Source organism: Thalassophryne amazonica, chromosome 22 (genome assembly GCF_902500255.1).
Source record: "Thalassophryne amazonica chromosome 22, fThaAma1.1, whole genome shotgun sequence".
NCBI lineage: Eukaryota > Metazoa > Chordata > Actinopteri > Batrachoidiformes > Batrachoididae > Thalassophryne > Thalassophryne amazonica.
In genome coordinates this window covers 20204629-20227386 of record NC_047124.1, presented here as the reverse complement: position 1 = coordinate 20227386, position 22758 = coordinate 20204629, and the positions used below count along the sequence as shown (strand labels likewise).

General features: G+C 40.2%; 1 protein-coding gene across 4 annotated transcripts in view; it reads right to left on the bottom strand.

Moving 5' to 3' along the window:
• cerk (ceramide kinase) overlaps window positions 1-22758 on the bottom strand; it is a 63099-nt gene that overhangs the window by 18256 nt on the left and 22085 nt on the right. For all 4 annotated transcript variants that reach the window (XM_034163086.1, XM_034163083.1, XM_034163084.1 and 1 more), the window contains exons 2-6: window positions 16469-16594; window positions 14538-14660; window positions 12086-12211; window positions 9745-9811; window positions 7254-7399 (exon numbers count right to left, since the gene is read on the bottom strand). In XM_034163086.1, coding sequence (XP_034018977.1) covers window positions 7254-7399; window positions 9745-9811; window positions 12086-12211; window positions 14538-14660; window positions 16469-16594 — 588 coding nt within the window. The remainder of the gene's footprint in view (window positions 1-7253; window positions 7400-9744; window positions 9812-12085; window positions 12212-14537; window positions 14661-16468; window positions 16595-22758) is intronic.

The following is a 22758-nucleotide window of genomic DNA, read 5'->3' as shown; positions in this document are numbered from 1 at the left end:
GCCAGAGGACACTCACCAATTAGCTAAACTGCAGGATTGTCTTACAGACATAAAGACATGGATGACCTCTAATTTCCTGCTTTTAAACTCAGATAAAACTGAAGTTATTGTACTTGGCCCCACAAATCTTAGAAACATGGTGTCTAACCAGATCCTTACTCTGGATGGCATTACCCTGACCTCTAGTAATACTGTGAGAAATCTTGGAGTCATTTTTGATCAGGATATGTCATTCAATGCGCATATTAAACAAATATGTAGGACTGCTTTTTTTGCATTTGCGCAATATCTCTAAAATTAGAAAGGTCTTGTCTCAGAGTGATGCTGAAAAACTAATTCATGCATTTATTTCCTCTAGGCTGGACTATTGTAATTCATTATTATCAGGTTGTCCTAAAGGTTCCCTGAAAAGCCTTCAGTTAATTCAAAATGCTGCAGCTAGAGTACTGACAGGGACTAGAAGGAGAGAGCATATCTCACCCATATTGGCCTCTCTTCATTGGCTTCCTGTTAATTCTAGAATAGAATTTAAAATTATTCTTCTTACTTATAAGGTTTTGAATAATCAGGTCCCACCTTATCTTAGGGACCTCATAGTACCATATCACCCCAATAGAGCGCTTCGCTCTCAGACTGCAGGCTAACTTGTAGTTCCTAGGGTTTGTAAGAGTAGAATGGGAGGCAGAGCCTTCAGCTTTCAGGCTCCTCTCCTCTGGAACCAGCTCCCAATTCGGATCAGGGAGACAGACACCCTCTCTACTTTTAAGATTAGGCTTAAAACTTTCCTTTTTGCTAAAGCTTATAGTTAGGGCTGGATCAGGTGACCCTGAACCATCCCTTAGTTATGCTGCTATAGACTTAGACTGCTGGGGGGTTCCCATGATGCACTGAGTGTTTCTTTCTCTTTTTGCTCTGTATGCACCACTCTGCATTTAATCATTAGTGATTGATCTCTGCTCTCTTCCACAGCATGTCTTTTTCCTGATTCTCTCCCTCAGCCCCAACCAGTCCCAGCAGAAGACTGCCCCTCCCTGAGCCTGGTTCTGCTGGAGGTTTCTTCCTGTTAAAAGGGAGTTTTTCCTTCCCACTGTCGCCAAGTGCTTGCTCACAGGTGGTCGTTTTGACAGTTGGGGTTTTTCCGTAATTACTGTATGGCTTTGCCTTACAATATAAAGCGCCTTTGGGCAACTGTTTGTTGTGATTTGGTGCTATATAAATAAAATTGATTTGATTTGATCTTGTTTCTCTTTCACTGCTCTCTTGCCTTCTTTTTTTTGGTAACAAATATGTGTGATCTTCTTTTCTGAAAGAAAGAGGATCATAACCTACTTGATCTATTCTCACCTCTGTGTGCTTCAGTGTCTTCCTCGCACCAACCACCTGCATGTTCTCCCTCAGCACATCCATACACCTCCTCTTTGGTCTCCCTCTTCTCCTCCTGCCTGGTGGCTCCATCCTCAGCATCATTCTCCCTATAAGCCCTGGTTCCCTCCTCAACACATGTCCAAACTAGATCAATCTTGCATCTCTGATGTAGTCTTTAAACTGTCCTCCCTGTGCTAGCCCTCTGATATATTCATTCCTGATATTGTCCATCCTCATCACTCCAAAGGAAACTGCAGCATCTTCAGCTCTCCCTGTCTTTCTGTTAGCGTCACTGCCTCTCAATATAGCCGGTCTCACTACAGTCTTGTAAACTTTCCCTTTCGCACTTGCTGATACCTTTTTGAGACGGATCACTCCTGCCACCATTCTCCACCCTGCCTGCACTCTCTTCTACACCTCTCTACCAGCCTGCATTATTTTGTGCAGTTTATCCCAAGTATTTAAACTACCTTCACCACCTCTGCGCCTTGCAACTTCACTATTCCACCATGCATCCTCTCATTCGCACACATGTACTCTATCTTGTGCTGAGTGACTTTCATTCCCCTTCTCTCCTGAGCATATCGCCACCTCTCCAGGTTAAGCTCAACCTGCTTGCTATTCTCACTACAGATCATGTCATCTGCAAACATTATAATCCATGAAAGACAGGCCCTAAATATGTCTAACAAAGTGGATCCCAAGCCTCCACAGGCAGGCTGTTCCATAAGGTCTAATACTGCAAAAAATATTTTATTGTAAAGATATCTGATACTCTTTACTGAAGTTAGAAGGTCTTCTTTCACCTGTGTCTCTGTTCCTTTAACACAACTGCTGAAAAAACCTTTCATCTTTTCCCACATCTAGAGGGTTTGCAGTTTCTGATTGCAGTTCCGTCCTGCAACCCTACCCCACTCAGCGCATTTTCCTTCAATGCTTTCTTTCCTCTATCTAATTTGGCCTTCCCCTCTTTTACCAACATTCTTCATCTCGTGTTATCACATGTCCAAAATTGTGATAAAGAGAAATGAAGCATATTTGCTCAAAAACAAATTTTCTGCTTTCACAAAGATCAAACTACTTATAGTATTAGTAGCTGATGTGCAAAAAAAGTCCTGAATTTAAAATGTTTTAAAATTAATATAAAAAAAATTAATGTGTTTGCTTCTACACTGAAGAAAGCTTCATAGAACACAAAGGAACAGATTGCACAGTATCTCAGGATCAATAGATTGCTCGACTCCAGGGACACTTGCTGACGCTGTGTCTCACAGTAAAAGATTATGCTGGCACCAGGAACAACTCTTTTGTCTGTATTACTGTAGTATATGACCCTGATCACAAAATCTAGTATCTCTAACGGGGATAAAGACCCAGTATCAGGAATATGCACTGAGAATGGCGGACTGCACACATGTTGTCTGCAGATGTTCCACTGTCCAAGCTCGTTACTCTTGAATAAACATCCAGCATAAGGCATCTTGGTTTCCTGAGACCTCTTTGAGTAGCCTTCCAATTTTTGCACATCAGCTGTGTATTATAAGATTGGACTTAATCTTAAAATGCATTTGATTAAATTTGAGGATCAGGCACAGATAAATAGGTGGAATCAGGATAAATACTTTTTTAGTGTTGCAAACTTGGCTGCTCTACCAAGAAATCAATTTTCATGAAACTTGGTGAAATGATCTGGCCTGGCCTGACATGGTTTCAGGTCTGGGAGAACGCCGTAGTGTGGCATACACTATAGAACCGTCAGGGTTCTCGCCAGCGCAGTTGAGCATAGGGAACTCCAATACTGTGATTTTGGGCCCCTATACTGTGATGAGGATCCTCTACACTGTGATTTGGGCCCCTATGCTGTGATTTAACCAGTAAACTTTACTCATCAACAAATGCGCCTAAGCCACTGGTTTCTACAATCCTACCCAACATCTAGTCCATGCAAGCACTGAATAGTGTAAGAGCCCAAACACATCCCTGATGAACACCAGTATTCACTGGGACAAAGTCAAGGATTCTGCTCCCTTTCTCACAGCACCTGTGTATGGGTTGTCTACAATGCTGACGAACTTGAGGGGGGATCTTCTTGTCCTAGAGAGCAGGCCAGTCAAATGAATCAAGCACTTTGAGAAAATAAGCCTAGGCTACAGAGAAGCTCTGCTGAAATTTGAGCTTCCATTCAATCAGTACTCATGGCTGATGTTTTGGGCCACCTTTCCCAGCATAGACAACAGTAGTAACTGTCCAGTAGTATCAACAGTACAGTAGACAACAGTAGTATTAGAAGTATCTGCCTGTATTGGTTGGAAAGCGAGACACAATTTAACTTCAGATACTTTCACTGATTGTAAAAGGGTTTATTCATTGATCAAATTAGTCATTTGAGGTTTGGTGTGGACAGTTGGATACCTTTTAAAGCTACAAGCATTTAAAAAGATTTCCTCTGAATTATTCTAAAAGAGGAATAAGGAGAAGATTTGGTAATAAAGTTAACTAATGGATAGTTCTGGGACATGGGCTATTATCAGCATTCTTTAGCCAAAAAAAAAAGGGGCGTAAGAGCATCAAATGCCTTGAGAGAAATGTTGAGTCTGACATTAAATCTTTAAGCTTGAGAGGTAATAAGCTCCAGCTCTCTTTCCGTGTCACAAGGCATAATTCCCAGACCTTTCCGCCCCAGTTTGATCATCTTCATGTGGTGAAATGGACCCACTGCCGTGGAGAGAGAGAGTGCGTGGGGGCACCCGGCTGGAGGAAACGGAGAATGAAATCTAACTCGTCATGTTTTGATCTGGCTCACAGAAGCGTAACAGATGAGATCAGGCCTGTCATTCAGCAGTGGACACACAGATGAGTATGAAGATGAAGTCCCTCTCTTTCTCCGGCTTCCTCTTTTCTGTGAATGTTGCATATTCAGCCACTCCTCCTCCTCCTCATCATCATCCCAGCTTCATGGCACTTTCCCAACACTTTCAAATTGCTCCTGACAGGCCTGCGCTGCCCGATATTTTGCCGAATGCAAACCGGAGACATTCGCCATTTGACTCTTCCAAAGCTACTTGGTAACGTCTAAGTGACGTAGAATAGACTCATGTGTCGCGCACACACGTTTGATGATATAAAGTCCTCGGATGTTGACCGTTTCATTCGCTTTAAGACTTACCGTGGGGTGCTGAAGTTCCAGTCTTTCTCTGCAGGCCTGGACTGTCCGTGAGACTATTATCATCTCATCAGCAACAAAGTCTATATATTTTTTTTTCTGGAAATAATATTTGGCTGGTTGAAACCTCACTTCAGGAATGCATTCACAGCTTCCACACAGGAACCTATTTTAAACTTGTAACTGATCATCCCATGATTTAGCTGAAACATATTTAAACCTGTTCAATCTGAATTTTACACTTTTTTTTTTTTTTTTTTTTTTTTTACTGAACGCGTAATAAATAAATAACCCCTCTCCAGGAAGTCTGTTTTCCCTGTTATGGTTTGTATGATTATGAGGAAATTCCTTATTCAGGTCAAACCAGGGTAAGAGGAAAGCATACACTGGAAACCTGAGACAGATAATCTGTATGAAACATCTGCAGCAAAGCATGAATAAGTTCATGACTCTTACTATCTTGAAATGTTGGATAGAACCTATTCTCCCCTGCATTACGCATAACTTGACTAAGGCCTTCTTCAGACTGCAGACAATCCGGACCATTTGCAAGTAATCAGGCTGGTTTTGTGTTCAGACATCACAATTATCAACATAATATATCTATCTGGGTTACCACAGTAATGATGTTGGTGTCCATAACTATGCAGATGGCTTCCAAATAACTTCCAAGGTGTGCATGTAAAGGTGTCCACACCCACAGTGCCCCAGAGTGGCGATGGAGAGGAAAGATTAAAGAGAAAAACTGCATAGCGTTCAAAATGCTATTGCACATGCACAACATATAATTAATCTCTACAGTTTGGTTCAGACCATGCAGCATTATCCCTCAATCACTGACTGAGGGGAAAGGACGATTTCAGCCTCCACACAGTGAAACACGTCTGCAGAAACCCGACTGGAATCACATTTGTAAAAATCAGATTTTTCAGGGTTTTCTGCTGTTCATACTTAAGTAATGTGTAATGTGTATTTTGTTTTGTTTTTCTGTCATGATTAATTTACTTTGGTATGTTGTGTGGTCTAAGTCTGTTTAACTGGGACTACAGATGGAAATTAGCATCTTGCTATAATCTGGCATATTTACATGTGACTAAGTTCATTAATATGCACTGTCCCATTTCAAATAAACATATATACATAAGTGTATCTGAATACAATCTGGATATGGTAAAAATCAGATCTGGACTGACACTTGGAGCATAGCCTGAGTTACATCTTTACCAGATTGTTGCAGATACAGATGAAAAGCTCTTTTCTTCTTCAAATAACCCATCAGTCACACCGATGTTCCATTCAGAGGCTTTAAAACCCAGCACAGAACAACTGCACTATTTGTTTTATATCATGATTATATCCATGACTCTATGAACATAAAAATGTTTTTTCATGTGCCCTATAAGGTGAGATTTTGCTTATAGCATGGGTTTCTATATGCACAGAGGATGTGGATCTTTCACATGAAAACCCAGCTATGTAAGACGTAGATTAAAGCCTATTTTGAACAATTCTTTTAATATAATTAAACAGAAATGAGGTCGTGAGGTTTAAAAATAATTAGTACAGTGTAAGTGTCATTTTTCGTTAATCATACTGCAAAACTGTGGAGTGTGTGATTTTGTAAATGCCTCTCATCATCAAATAACTCTCATCAAACTGCTTCCAATCACCTCATTCTGGTATTTATGTCCTGCAGTGGATCACCATAAAAATGACTGTGATATCAAAATGTCACCCAGCACAATTCCACTGATGTGACTGCATAAGTTACCGCCTAACCAGTTAGCAACATGGTTCTCTTATGAGTCTGAACAATCCAAACTCTGCAGTGCTGAAGTTCTTCACGAGGGGAATCAATTACCGTTTGCAAGAGGGATTTTAAGTATGTATGACCTTATTAAGTTTTTATTGTGAAATTCAAGCACTTCTGTTAAGTGCTGTGCAGTTACAGGCAGAAGAGCTCATTAAAGGGGTCATATTACACATAATTTTAGCAAGCTGACATACTTGACAAAGTCGCTTAAAAGACATTTTAAAATTTCCAGACGTCATAGGTGGTGAAGCAGCAACACATTCCAACAGAAGATGGGAGTGGGGTGATTTATTCTAAATACAAGCATTAAATTATAACCCGTTTTCTTGAGAAAAGTCAGAGGTGGTTAAAAGAACATTTCACTGAATATATATCTTGGACATATTCATATTAATGAGACGTGTGTTGCGGGTTCTCTGTAGGAGGAACGATCAACGCAGCTGGTGAAAGTAGAGCGAGAGCTGTTTGAGTGGAGAAAAAGTGAACGTTCTGTCCTTTAGGTTAATCATTATGTAGCGCAGCAGCATTACAATATGGTCTGTGGAGGATACTGATCGAGAAGAGTGGTACAGTGCAATTGGAAACTATTCACAGCGCTTCACTTTTTCCACAGTTTTTTAAGTAACAGACTATTCCAAAATGGATAAAATTATTCTTTTTCCCCGTCAAAATTCCAGACACAGTACCCCATAATGACAATGTGAAAAAACGTGTTTTTTTTTAAAGTTATATATATTTTCTATGTAGGCCTGAAGGTAAAAGGAACAATAGTTAGATTTTATTCACCACTACAATCTGATAACCCCTGTTGATTTTTCTAAGATTGAGAGTTTTGCTCTGGAAATAAGGCCCTATAAATATATGTTACATTGGAATGATGTTTTCCCCCCAAATCTTTTCAGACTGACTCACCTGCTGGAATGATTCCTACACGTAGCAAACACGGCACCAAGTCTGCATCGGGTTGGTTCTGGTCCACACCGTGGTCAGTTTGGGTCCTGGTGACCAACCCATGCAAGATCTCGCTGAACATCCCGTCTCCGCCCACGCACACCACCCTGGAGACATCACATCGGCAATTTACACCTTAAGCAGTTTATACTTGTGATTTACTTGCAAATACTATGCTTGCGTTGAAGTTTACTGCTTGCATGTTGTGCACAACTGAAGTGTTAAAAAACCTAAATATGTTCTCTTTTTGGGCATCTGGGGTAGTCGGTAACAATCTGGCAACTTGTAGCTTGACATGAATTGTGTGGATTTTCTACGTTTGTATCTCTGCAGTGTTGCAATTGTTAGCTGCAGGTAGCGTGGGTGGGGGCCAGCATTTACAGATTTATAAGAAAAGCAACTACGTCTGTAAACCTTGACAGTAATACAACTGGGCAGCAAGCCGAACTGTGAAACCCCTCAGTATATAAGAATATCATGCTATGCCACCCCGCATTACAGCTTTTTAACTCGAGTCCTTAGAGAAATGGACCTATAAATTATATGAACTGCAGAGTAAAACCATAATGGACTCCAAGCCTGTTCTGCCGGACCAACCATGTGATGAATAGCGGCTGGAGTCGACTTGCAGGAAAAGGCTATAATGTTATTGATGCCCTTTATGTTGGCAGTCAGCTGCGTTTTACTCTCACACACTCCCTGTACTCACGGACGTGGGCAGCAGCACCATCACGTACAAATTGAATTGGGAAAAAAAGTAAACTTGAGTTAATCAGTGATGTGGAAATTTACAGATCACTAAAAAGGATCAGTAATTCCCAATGGAAAGTCTAACCATCCGGGATGCTGTAAAGCCCAATAAGGCAACCTGTAACACCTTACATTTTCCATTTGTCAAGTCTCATACAGGTACATCAAATCCAAAATATATAAATATAGATAACGACATGCCACTCCGTCCGCTGTTTGCCCTTAATTTTGTTGAAGTACTGTAGAGGACACTGGTTTAAATTTGTTTTTCTGTGCGTAATAAAAAAAACTTGCTGTTTTGTTGGTGAAACAGCAGAGTTGCTGTAAGTAAACCAACACTGCCTTCTTAAGTGTATTTCTCCAAACTCCATCATAGCATGGAAACCAATGGAACACATTATAGCTTCATAATTAAAGACCGACCCTACTTCTGGATCCACATTAAGAATCTCATCAATTCTTCGCTCACTGAGGTCTTCCTCGCAACAAAATTACATTAAAAACTGGCTATTACGTTTTGAGGCCTGCTGTCCACACTTGAGCAGCAAAACTAGGCTGACTAAAGGGCTTCCAGTTCAATCCCCCAAATGAGACAATAAATCTAGGTGGGGAAGGTCCTGAATCCTTTATGGCTTCATTGGCTTTGTTTCAGAATATGGCTGAATTAGGCAGCTTCCAGGTGTGAATTTGATCCAGACACGTCTGCTGTCAGAGCAGGCATCCTGCCTAAGGGCAATTCTACAGAAAAGGTTGCAAATTTGTGATCATGGGTGAAGATAAAAGGCTTTTTGTTGTTGTTTTTGTACAAGTGTGCACCATGTTAACATCGTCCAACAGACAGGATAGTACTAAGGAGGCATGTACCAATGATGGTACAACTATCTTCTGTTAAAATAATCCTTTGCTGAATAAACGCATGCACTAAAGGTGAGGGCCAAGAGATGGTAATCATGCTCGTGAATGTACTCGGAGGCTTGGTACACACATTAACTTTTGTTTTTCTACTTGGACTTGTGATACTCCAGGATCAAACATGTTTAACAACAGAAGTGGGATTTGTTTTGCAACCTTTCCTATGAAAATGCCACCCAAAAAACCATTTAAAAACAGAAACAATTTTTACATTTTAGCCTTTTAGTCTGACCTGCTGTCAACTGAGTAAAAACAGAAAAGAAAAGAAAAATAATCCCTCAAGAAGATAACCCCGTCTAACTTGCAATTAGCAGCAGATCTAATTATATGTAGTTGTTTATCAGTTCTATTTTGGAAACTGAGGGAAAAAAATGGCCATATAATAAAGTGTTATGTGGTGATACTGTGACCATATGAATAAATTAAACATGACTGAGTAAATATGTGGACATGTGCCCTAACGTATCTGCAAAATGTTGTGGAATCCTGATCTACAGTTACTGATCTCATGCAAACCTCAACGTCTGACATAATCCCTATGACTTTAGCTATGTGTAAGAAATAAGCAGATATTTGTGCTACTGACAGAAATACCACGGAGCATTCCTGACTATCTCAACAATACCAACCTGACAGATTAAAGACGAGGACCTCATACCACCCTCTTATGATACAATAGTTATTGCATGTCCAAGTAGCTCTATGGCCTTGTGTGAGCAAAAACAAACTGCATCTCAGCAAAAAGTGTTACAAAGGCTGAAAACAGCAGCTTCTGACCTCCAGCACTCACCCGTCATATTTAGCTAGATTGGCCTCAGTTTTCAAGTGGTCTCTGGCGTGATTGGCATACTCCGTAACTATGGAAACAAACCAAATGGCAAGTGTTAATACAAGATCTCAGCCAGAATAATAAGCATGCTGTTACTACCATTTCAGGCATAAGACTAAGAAAAGCAGTGGATTTGTTTAAAGCAGGTGGAATCTCTGAGTTCCCTGGGGTCAGGCCTTGCCTCCTGGTGGTACACAATGCCGACGCGCGTGCCACCTGTCTAGCTGTGCGTGTTCTCGCCCGTGGTGGTTGGAGCACAGTGCCCGTGGGCCCCGACTGTGGCGCTGATGCGGCTCCTCGTATTTAGTCACTTTATCACAGATCTATCAATCACGCTGCTCTCATATGTACATAAGAGTGACACCACATTTGTAATTTTGACTCTGTACGAACCACAGTAGACTTTAAAATGACAATCAAGATGTAACTGAAGTGTAGACTTTCAGCTTTAATTCAAGGATCTTAACAGAACTATTACATTTAGTATTTAAAAATTACAGTCACACCGGCCACAAGTAAGTGGACAACTGACTGACAATGACCTGGACTGTTCCCTCATTATTCCACGACAAATTAAGCAGATATAAGCAGTCAAAAAAGCAAAAAGTTAGGGGTGCTCTCTGGGTGTGGTGAGTAGTGTCCATCTGGTCTGATCTTCAGTTTGTGGATCCAGACAATTTACACAGTTGGGGGGGGGGGGGGGGGGGGGGATTCTGAGGCACTCAAGAGGTTTTAAAGATTAAAAAAAGCCTTTAATTCTTCATGGCTATTAAATTACAGTTAAAAAAAATAAAATGGCAGTAAAATCATATCAATACTTTTCAGTCCTACAGTGACTGAATTTGGATTTATTTTACTGTTAATTCAATAGCCATGAAGAATTAAAGGCTTTTTTATCTTTAAAACCTCTAGAGTGCCTCAGATTTTTTTCCACGCAATCTGCTGTGCCAAAGAGTAAACTCGTGAGCAGAGAAAATTTCGAAATGTTCAAAATCTCTGGCACGTGTTAATTTTGTGAACTACACGTGAACATCGCGCAAACAATTCAAAAACACTGTGTGTCACTGCGAGTCATTACGTCAGCGCTGCGCACCACAGCACAGCTCATATGAGCGATTATGACGAGATGTTAAATCTATAATAAACATAATTTCACAGATACTCATAAGAAGCAATGAAAATGCAACTGTCTTACCAAGCCATTATAATATAAATATTACAAATAATTACCTTTGAGATGATTCCAAATGCATTCTCCACATCATGAAGTGCACGAGAACAGCTGCAGAAAATTCCTATGTGATTCCGGAGCGTTCAGAGGTGGTTTCATCAGCCAAATTCTGAGAGCAAATGATTAATCCGCTATGAAATAATTATTTTATATAATGCAGTGCCCAGTTGCACAAAGCACAGCATCCAGCAGGACACAGTGGGTCACACTGGCACGACGAATTGTGCGGCAGTGCCAAATGTGTGCAAGTGCCAAGGTGCCTTAAGCAAATAAAAGATCTGGATATGAATCAAAGTGTTGAATTTGCATTTGGTAGCTTTTCATTAGAACGCTCTGTACGAAGGCCAACACAACTGAAGCTTTTTGTTGTCGTTACCTCCTAAAATTAGAAAAAAAGCCAAACCCTAACGTCTTATGATATTAAACACTGTACATATTATTAATAAAAATAAGAATCTAAAAAGATAAGAAAACAAAAAGTGGACAGGGAAGACCAGAGGACTAGTCTCACCTTCATTCCCACCAATAAGGTGTCAATCAGTAAGGTCCTTAAGGTGCCAGTGTATGAATGTGTTAAAGTGAGGGAACATTGCTATAGATAGAAATGCAGTCCATTTGCCATTTAGTAATTTATATTAAAGTTATGTGCACAATTAGGATGTAACTGCCCTGCATTTGTAGCTCAATGTTTCAACTCTGACACATTGCCAAAACAACTCAAACATCAATGCCCAAATACTTATGGACTGGGTCCACATGTGCTAATAGAGTCCTGTAATTCAGAGCAGCTGCAGGAGACCTTGTGCCTGCTGGCCTGAGTCAACAGTAGATGGATCATCAATAACCCAAAGTGTGTGGAGCTGTAGTGACACTTACTGAATAATAGATGTGTTTGGATATCCAAGCTTATCAACTATCACAATTTCCATTAAGTTGGTGGTGTGATTAATGACGCTATAAGTCAGACCATATCCTGAAAAGCTTCTGCAGGCCCTGCAAGAAGCACAGGTGGCAGCAGGCATCTATACTGCAGAATCAAGGAGCTGTTGTGCTCTTCTGAGAGGAACCCACCAATAACGTCAGCTGAGATGGAGGCGCAGCGAAACAGTGGAGCCACCTTCTGCTTGTAAATACGCTTTCCGTGTTTCTTGCCTGCGTAGGGATTAATGTACACCAGCAAGCTCTTCGGTCGGGTGACTGCAAAGTGAGGGACAAGATGGTCATTAAAATAAATAAAATAGTTAAAAAAAAACCCTCTGTGTTTCTTTCCATAAATGTGTGTCTGACAGCAGCTTGATGAAGTCTTCATTAAGCAGAGACCTTTCTTGGAACACTCCGTCAAACTGACTGGTCCCAACACAACACGCTGTTGTAGAAATAAATGGCGCATCTATGAGCGTGCGGGAGGAGTGTGAAGCAATTGGAAGGTGCTGCATCACTTGGTGATAAACCTCCAAAGTGCTGCGATGGAGAATGCTAAATGGCTTGTTTATGGCTGCGGTGAAAGACAGTGTTTTAGGACGACAAACTGAGATATAGCAGGCGAACAAAGTGAAATGAACGGTCGAGGATGAAGTGTTAAATCAAAGAAATATTGCCTGCGAGATTGTTTGGCAATAAGACAAAACTTCCATTAGAATGCATAAATGGATGATGCAACGGTAGACGGCGGCACACCAAAAATGGAATGATCACACCAATCAATGTGGCTCATTTTTGGGAACTGATTAGTCCTGCTGCACAAAATGCCCCATGAGGACAGTTTCAAGTCTGTTTTGTTGTCATTTCTGCACAAAAGCCTGCAAAAAATAATGTGGCAAGTCCCGACATGTGACTGTATTGCGCAATCGGCTTCTTTGAACCCGTAACAGCGTGCAACACTTACTGATTAACATTGTCGTGCGTTATTGGAAACATCCTGTCAATCCGTTTAAATACATTCTTATTTAAAGAGACAGGCGTGGAGATCAGCGATCCTCTATGAGGCGCTATACTCTTTAAAGTTTTTGGAATGCCACATTTATGTTTGATCAGTGTTGTCACCATTTTTACACCTGTGCCTGTAAAGTGCTGTCGAGAAGAGGATTGCAGGAAAACTCTTATGGATTTGCTTCAGGACTCTCCTGAGGGCACAGTGTGAAAACGTACTGCTGAAGGTTTTTTTACGCGCAATACTGTGCACTGCTTTTACAGCGTAGTCGAGTCATTTAGCTGTAGGCTTCATGACGTGTTGTGAGGTTGACAAGGGCTGTTGCATTAAAAATAGAGATGAAATAAAACAGAAAAATATACTTTAATATAACACACGCCACTGTTTAAATGTGTCGTTTCGAGTCCTGCTGGATCCAAACCTCTTCCATTTAGGGAAGATTGAGGCCACTGTGCTCATTGGGACGTTCAAAGCAGCAGAAATGTTTCTGTACCCTTCCCCAGAAGGGGAAGTCTACAGACAATTCCTTTGACTTCATGCTTGGTTTGTGCTCTGACCTGCACTGTCAACTGTGGGACCTTATATGCAGACAGGTGTGTGTCTTTCCAAATCATGTCCAATCAACTAAATTTACCCCAAGTTAATGCCAGTTAAGCTGTAGAAACATCTCAAGGATGATCAGTGGAAACAGGATGTACCTGAGCTCAAATATGAGCTTCATGGCAAAGACTGTGAATACTAATGTACATGTGATTTCTTAGTTTTTCTATTTTTAATAAATTTGCAAAAATCTCAAAAAACCTTTTTTCACATTGTCATTATGGGGTATTGTGTGTAGAATATTGGTGACAAAAATTTAATTTCATCCATTTTGGAATAATGCTGTAACATATAATGTGGAAAACACAGTATGTATTATATACCTGAATTATGGTTTTAAGCAAAGTAGTATTTTCATGAAAAGCTTTTTCTTTGTAAACAAAAAAAAAAAATCCAAACTGAAATCAGTTATGCGACAAACCTTATTTTCAAATTGAATAATAATAAAATAAAACTGTGTCTATATATGCTGCTTGGCACACAACACAGTTACGATCAATCAAGAACACAATACAAGACCTTAATTAGGTAAGATCCCACCATGACACTACACCCATGAATCTGGATAATTCAAAATGTGAATATGAAAGCACCAACGTTCCTATGACATTCCTCACAGTGTGTGGTGACCAAAAGTTGTAGTAGTTTCTGTCACTTGATGCCAACAATTTCCATGGATTATTCAAATAAATATGTTGCTCCCACAGGAAAGCCAAGATAAAATGCGCTTTGCGTTGAACAAAGGTGAAATTACATTATATTTGGTATGGAATTTTCTGACAAAAATGCAAGTACCACCTCAGAATGACTGTGAATGGTGTCTCTATTAAGTGACTTATAAACTGTATACTCAGTGTATGCACTGATATAATCAGACTGCGTCCACAATCTCATATTCCTTGTATATGATCTTCTGGTCAATAAGCTGATGAACAAATTAAGTCCAAAGTACTTCGCCGGGCAGATTCGAGAATGCTATTAGGCAATACATACGGAGTAATGACAACTGCTCGTTGATAGCTTGGATCCATTGCTGACACAGTGCCTGACTGGTGCAGTGGAACGTGATATCATTACATCGCCACTGGTGCCGACTTGTCCTCCTCACATACGAAACTGGAAATGAAGATAGCACGTAAAAGAGAGAAAGTTACTGGGTGAATCAAACAAAACCACAGCTTAGACCTCTGAACGAAACACTTTTACTTGTCTTAGTTTAGTTACCGGTGTTTAAGATCCTTTGTGGCCAATAGAGGTGTAACAATCAACCGATACAAACAGAAAGCTGATTTTAAGGTAATAGATGCGGCTACACTGATACACAGACTCCCCAGTCAATCTAAATGGGTTATGTACCGGCCAACAGCTCATTTTTAAGGTTCCAAATCACTTTAATTTTCTCACACTGCTACTTCAGTGTCTTCAAACTCTTGTAAAGGTTCAACGTTGGTGTGAGACTCGTCACAACGTTTAACATTGCGAGTTAAAACACAAATCATGTCCGACAGCGGTAGGAAGATTAAAGGACGAATGTACTCATTTGAACTTAATGTTCGATTCATAGTTTAATATTGTTGTTCCAGTTAAGAACTGGCAATTTATGTTACGCTAACAACAGCTGACGTCTTCTTCTGGGCTTCCGTTATGTTGCACATTCTAGTACTGCATTTGGTGCTGCCCCCAGTGGTGAACAAAATGTCAGCACCGCAGATCTGAAGAAGAGCAATGCCACCTTTGTTCCCCAATTGTTCATGGAAAATGAAAGTCTGCATTCAACTAAGAATTGCACTGGATTGCATCATTCTGAAAAAAAAAAACAAATCAAATTGTTCCACAATAGAAATGATTGTTCCTGAATTATTTTGTAGCCCACGTATCTAAAAAAGTATGGTACTGTTTTATAAAAGGGAGAAATGCACATCCGTGGTTCATAGCCGTGGTGCTCTTGCAAGTATTTAACTTGTACCCGTAATAGAAATGTGTTAAATCTTGCTGTCAAACTCTACCACGCGATTCTGACTGCAGAGATAAGAAATGTGCAAAATAAAGTCTGTGCTGGAGTTTTCCCATTCTGCTTATCTCTTCCATCATGCGTGCCACACACACACGAGTTGGAAACACTGTCTCATGTGTAAAAAGGGAGCCTTTATTAACATCATGTGGCTAAACACAAAGAGATGTTTCATCATTTTGACTGTATTAATTCCCATCTTGCGTTGCTTGACAGACTCACACTGGTTTGTTCATCAGTTAGGTCAATCAGATTAACCATTCAGAGAAAAAGACATTTAAATTAAACACAGCTCCGGCGATATAGAAAGAAGGGCAGGAAGCACATAACATCCTGTTAAAAACATTACTGAAATATTTACATTAAGGTCCAAAAATCCGCTTACGAAGCACTTTGACAGCAAATTCTCTCACTAAGCATTTCAAAGTTCAATAAACTCACTTGGCAGTTTTACTCAATCGGATAAAAAAGTTAACTTTTACAGGCAAGTTCTTCAACCGCAACTGTTGAAAGTACCTTTTACTTTTAGACCAGCCAATTAGTCAATGAGATATTCTTAGTGAGTGCAAAATGCGCACTTTAATCAGGATGGAAGTGACGGGATGCGCGACATGGGCAATGCAACTGCGTTGGAGTCGACATACTCAAAATGCAAATCTGATGCCACTAAAAGCTCACATGAGAGAGATCTTTTTAAAAACATTTGGCTATAATACATAACGTAAATCTGATCTTGTTTGGATATAATCTAATGGCTCAAAATCGAGCATCAACCCATAAGGCGCTGGCACGCTGCCATCTCAGACGCAGCCAGCTCCTTGCGATTGGAACAGTTCACTCCAGGATTTTGTCACATCTGCCTCAAATGTAACAGAATCTAACCTGGGGAATGTATGTGTACCGGCCAGCGTACCTGTGAATGCATGAAGATTGTCCTGGTTTGGGTCTTTTTGACTTGAACTCCTGCTGGTCTCCGTGCGTTTGTCCTCCATCTTGTGGACAGCCACAATTTCACACACTGGAACAGCATGGCTCTGTGCTGGAGAGACGGTCTTGTTTTACTCAGAAGAACCAGACACCAATAAAATATGAGATTAAATGGCCTGTACACCTTTTTCAACAAGCTAAAGTAGATTAGCTACTTTGTTTGAAAAACGGTAAATGCTGGCGTTACCCCTAAGATTTCTACTTACTGACACAAACAACAAAACGTTAGACGTTTTAGTCAGCTCACACTCTCCATTTAGATGTTCTTTGAGTTTAATTTTTTACACTCCGGAAAAAACAAACAGTTCCAACTCCCACAGTATTGGGCAGCGCAGTCTCATTTGAAGGTGGGCACTAAAGGGGCAAAATATGACGCGCAATTTCTCTACTTCCGGGGACAGAAAGAAGTTCAAGTGTATTTGCCATTTGCAATATTAAAACCACATTGAAAAAAGGGTGCAAGGAGCTCAAGAGTGCACTAGCAAGACATACACAAACAATAAAAAGACAAAAAATGCCATAAAAACGACAAAGCCACAAAATAATTTAAGATACTTTAAAACTAATCAAAGAGTGTTGATCATTGCCACGGCTTGTGGAAAGAAACTTTTTCTATAACGTGATGTCCCACATTTAATAGACTGATAGCGCCTACCCAAGGGAAGAAGTTCAAACAGGTCCCTGGTGGGATGCAGGAGGTCTTTAGTAATATCCAAAGACTGAGACTTGAGCCTTTTTTGTAAATGTCCTCCAGGACAGACAGTTGCACACCAATAGTCCTATTGGCTGAACGAACCTCTATTCAAAGCCTTTCTTTCTTTAGCAGTGGCATTTCCAAACCATGCAGTTATAGCGTTTGAAAGAAGACTTTCAGTGCAGCTGTGATAAAAATTTAAGAGAACATTCTTGTTCAGAGTGAATTCTTTCAGCTTACGCAGAAAAAAAAAAGCCGTTGTCGAGACTTTTTAACAATTCCGTTGGTGTTATAATTCCAGCACTTCCTGAGTTTTTGGGCAAATCACACACAAGTGAAAATGCAAAGAAAAAGTGACAATGCGGTAGAAAGTGGAGATGTGTTGCAGTTTGTTTATGACCCATAGCTCAAATGTGTCGAAGCGATTGTGCAGGCGAGAGCAACTCTGGTTAGCTGTGTAGGCTAACAATTACCAACACGACCTCTCACATTTGCCTTGTCTTCCTCTCTCCACTCAAAACTGAAAAAACTGCACTTTTCGCGACTGCTTCTGTGATTGCAACCGAAAACAAAAAAATACACCATTTTCCGGTGTGACGTTATGCTGTGTATATATTGCGCAATGGAAGCAGCTGTCCCCATAAGTGGTCAAATCCCGCAATATCACACAGGGTTCAAATGAGACTGTGCTGCCCTATTGACTTAGAAAACAAACATGGTACAGCTTCCAGTAATTTCCAAACCTCATGCGTGAGCACATGCAGACGACGTTAAAAGGAAAATATTCGTTATGGAATTCCCCCCAGATAAATATGCTTTCTTCATTAAAATGAGCTGCAATCATCACATTTCAAAAATAAACCTACATTATAAAACTACTAAATATGGTCAGTTTTGTGAACTTTGAAAGGCCGTACATCTTTAATCTCCAGTCCATTTGGTGTCACGACAGTCGACTCTTTGGCCAACTGTAATGCTGACTAGCTCGGTGTTACACTATATGTCCATGACACATTAATATTTAACAGCTGTGGTTTTGAAAGGTTCATCCAGGAGAATTGAGGAACAGATACTTCAATCATGCAGCAAATTCAAAAGACGACATTACCTGCCAATAGCTTTAAGTGACCTCTCAGCTGCATCACATACAGCCTCTCCTACAAATTTATTCAGCTGATATGGTGAAATGGATCGGAGGGAGGCATGACATATTATTTCTCTCCTGTGAGTCTGAGGGAATAGGATTTCATTTCTTTCTCAAATAAAGATGATGCGCCATGCAGGCATGAATAACTTTATGGCCGTCGATATTCACACTTTGACAAATAGGAAGAAGAGTTATGGCAATGCGGGTAATGGTTTTAGTAAAAATAAATAAATAAATAAATAAAAGAATAAGGCGTTTCGTTCCATTTGAAAAATTGCACCTCATATTCTGCCAAAATGATTAAGTTTGAATTGAAATGTATTACAAATTACTGAAAGTTACAATGACTTCAATACGCCATCTATTTTCTAAACCACTTTTCCCCATTCAGAGAGGGTTGAGGCTGGACCATATCCCAGCATGCACTGGAGGAAGAGGCAGCATACACTCAAAAGGACTGGGGGGAGATGTCAGATAAAATGTTTGGAGGTTCCACCTCATTTAACCTGCTCCTTTTAATTGGACTCATCATTACTGTGTATTCGGCTCTGACTGTGTGATGACTCATCTTGCAGCACGGAAGCTTGAGGGACGTGTGCAAGGTTTATCCGAGCTGCTGCTGACCTTTCACGCACGCCTCAGCCAACAAAGGAAAAGCTGTGTGTGATGTCATAGATTAGCAACACAACAATGGATTATAGCTTGTGTGGCACCGTATGTACAGAGCAGCTTTGAAACAGATTCATGGTCTAGAATGACGAGGGATTACACAGAGAATTTCTGGACTCCAGGTTTTCATCTGGCATATAAAATGCAAGCACACAATTTGGCTGTGGTCATGGCGACACACTGCGCCTTGATCAAAGTGGAGGTTTGCTCGACTTTCCAATGACATCATACGCGTTAATTGTACAAGCTGGCAAAAAGTTAAAGTTGCAGTAATTTAAGGCAAATTATTAGCTGAGCTAATAAGATTAAGTGATCAGATATGACTGTTTTGAATGACTGGTCACCAAGGTAAAGGACAAACATGGTCAACATCCATACGTTGCCACAGAACATCATAACTAAACATAATAGATGGTGAAAACTATTACTTTGAGAAATACTAATGTTTCATTGCACTGAAACTGCCTTTTATCACCATTTTTGCTGGTTTTGTCCTATAACATGATAAAATTAGGGTGTGGTTAGGAAAAAAAAAAAACAAACATTTTATAATCTTTATGATACAAATCCATGACACAAATGATGTGCTGTACTTTGCAACAATAGTGGCATTTGTAGACCTACATATCCATTAACAGACTCCTACTCAGCTTCAGTAACTCGTAACTGTTTTTTTTTTTTTTTTTGGCCATGGTACACTGAGACTGGAGTGTAAGTTTTTTTTTTGTTTTGTTTTGTTGTTTTTTTTCCGTCATGTTAGGTGATAGTAATGTGGTCAAACCTGGCTGTGGGCCAATGGACTATAGTGATTTCATGCCAAGTTTAAACAAATACAAACCTTTGCAGATTATCTATGCTGACCTGTTTCATGCCGCTGTAAGAACTGTGACTGCAAAGAGCAAGAATACTACAAGCTGTGTGTGAGATAAGATGACTGAATGACATGAAACCTCACTTGGACTGTTTGTGTGACTACTCAGCGCATTTTACAAGAATAACTTATGTTAAATCTCGCACATATATATAATGGCTGTTTTAAGATCCTCGTCATACTCCGGCATAAAAAAAACCCCCTAAAACTCTCAGAACTGTATGGTCAGTCAATCAAATTAACCTTCTGAGCCAAACACAAAGCCAGCAAGTCCAGCAAACAGTGATCGGATACAACAGCTGACACTCCCTTGTTGCCCCACTAACCTTGCCACACACACACACACACACACACGCACAGATCTGTGCATAAATACACGCACGGAAAACACACAATAATCCCATCATCACACATACAGAGAAACCCATAGCCACACAGAAATCCCCCATGCAGTCCTTAAGCTACATGCTAAACCCTTGGCCATACAAGTTAGATCCTCTCTGCTGTGCTCTGACAGCTTTTTCCTTTGTGCTTGAAAAGATTCTTAGCGCTGGCAGCTAGCCACTGTGCACTGCCTAGTTATATCACAGGGCTCAGTGCATTACTGTGAGCCACGGAGGCAAAAAAAAAAAACCTTTTTCAGGAAGCGTGGACTTAACCAATGCCTTACGCATGATGAGCTGCGGGCAGTCAAACCAGTGCATCAGCAAACACAAAAAACCTGTGCTGCTCAGGATTATTAAAAAAAATATATCAATCATGGGTAAAGGTGTTTGTCAAATGTTACAGAATGGAAAATGTCAAGCTGGGCTCAAGTGTCTGGGACAGTGCCTCAGCATGACCCTGCCACAGGCCTACAGTCACACAGCAGGCCACGATCTGGGTTGAGCCCGTTTACATCAACACAATGTGACTTTTGAATAATAGAGTACATCAGTGAAACATAATGAGATTAGCCATTGTGACAGTGGTAAGAAAAAAGGTGTTCGGATGCAGTCTGGAATGCTTCGTTAGTTTGATTCTAATCTGGATCATATGGGGCTTGAGTTTCATGCTCAAGAATTCTGTGTAAGAGAAGGAATTCAAGCACAGTGCTGCTTTGCCCCAAGACTGAATGCAATCCCAAACTCTGGCAGCAGCATTAGTGCCTTTCTCTTCCAAGCCAACTAATCCAGCCGTTCTTGATCTTTGGGGTTTAAGGAGGCACCATCCTTTAAGTGACAGGAATACTGGACTCCAAAAACTCTCTTTTTAAAACAAATAAGGACAAAGGTAAGTGTTCAACAAGTATGTTGATTAGAAAGGTTTGTGATGATGTCGCTAGATCAGACCCCCCCTCCCCAAGCATAAAATGGACATTATTCACACCAGATCTTCTACAAATGTGCAAATTAGTAATAGTGCAGCAAATAACTGAAACAATACTTCACATGGTGATACAAGCACCAAATACAGGACAAATTCTCCTTAGACGTTACTCTTTTGAAAAAAACGACGGGCCACTTGAATTTTCAATAGGCGGCCACGTAGGGGTCAATTGAAGAATTACACAGGGGTTAAAATATACAAATGCTCCAATCATATTGAAAACTATACCACATTATGTGTCTAATCATAAAGATTCCAAAAATGTATAGTTTAGACTATCTATGACTGAATATTCTGGAGTTATGGGGTAAAAACCTTAAGAATGGTGACAAAAGTCAATTTCAGTTTGTACAGGGGTCAAAAGTTAAAGTTGCTCCAATTTTAGTAAAAAAAAAAAAAAGGCACAAATTGTTGATTATCTACTTGGATTAATAAATGGAATAGTTTTGACTGTGTTGAATGCTTGGTCTCTAAAGTAAAAGTCAAATAATGTTGACGTTCATTGAATTCTATGACATGCGACATATGCTACCCTGCAACGTGATAACTAAGCATGATACATGGTGCAAACTATACCTTTTTGAAACCCTATTAACTCAACCAATAATTTGCATCACTTCTGAACAAAATTGGAGCAACTCTAACTATTGACTCCTGTACAAACTGAAAATGAACTTTGTTACCATTCTTGTTGTTTTTACCACATAACTCTATAGAATTCAGTCATAGATAGTCCAAACCATACCTTTTTGTAATCTTTACAATCAGACAAATAATGTGGTATAATTTTCAATATGACTGGAGCCTTTTTATATTTTGACCACTATGTAATTCTTCAATTGACCCCTACGTGGCCGCCTATTGAAAATTCAAGTGGCCCGTCGGTTTTTTTCAAAGAGTAATATCTAAGGTGTACTTTTGCCAAATTTGGTGCTTGTATCACCATTTTAAGGATTCCTCTGTAAATACTCTGTTATCTGCTGCACTATAACAAGGACAATGCTTCATAACGATGCTGCATGTGTGTGTTGGCAGTATGTGGCAGGCGGTAAACCGGGTGTGTGTTATTTTCAATGAGTGGACGATGGAAAATTCTACCACCGCTAGCTGTCATAGCAGTGACCATACACACTGTAAGAAGCTAAAACAAATTTCTACTTTTTAATCTTGCTGGAGCAACAAGGACAAACTGGGTGTTGTTTTAACCTTAACAATAGGGAAAATGTGGGCAGCAAGAGATGAATTAAGTGTGAGACACCTGGTTTTATATTACAAGTAGCAGCAAGTCCTACATCTTCTTATCAATGGGATTTCGTAGCATAGCACCGATGACAAGTCTGTGACTCCCTCTGGATGGGAGGCCAGTCTATTGCACATTACTTCCCCAGCCAAGGCCAGTGCCCACTTACAGCCTGATGGACGAAGACAACCCAGATGACATTCTGCTGCAACAACCATTAGTCTACT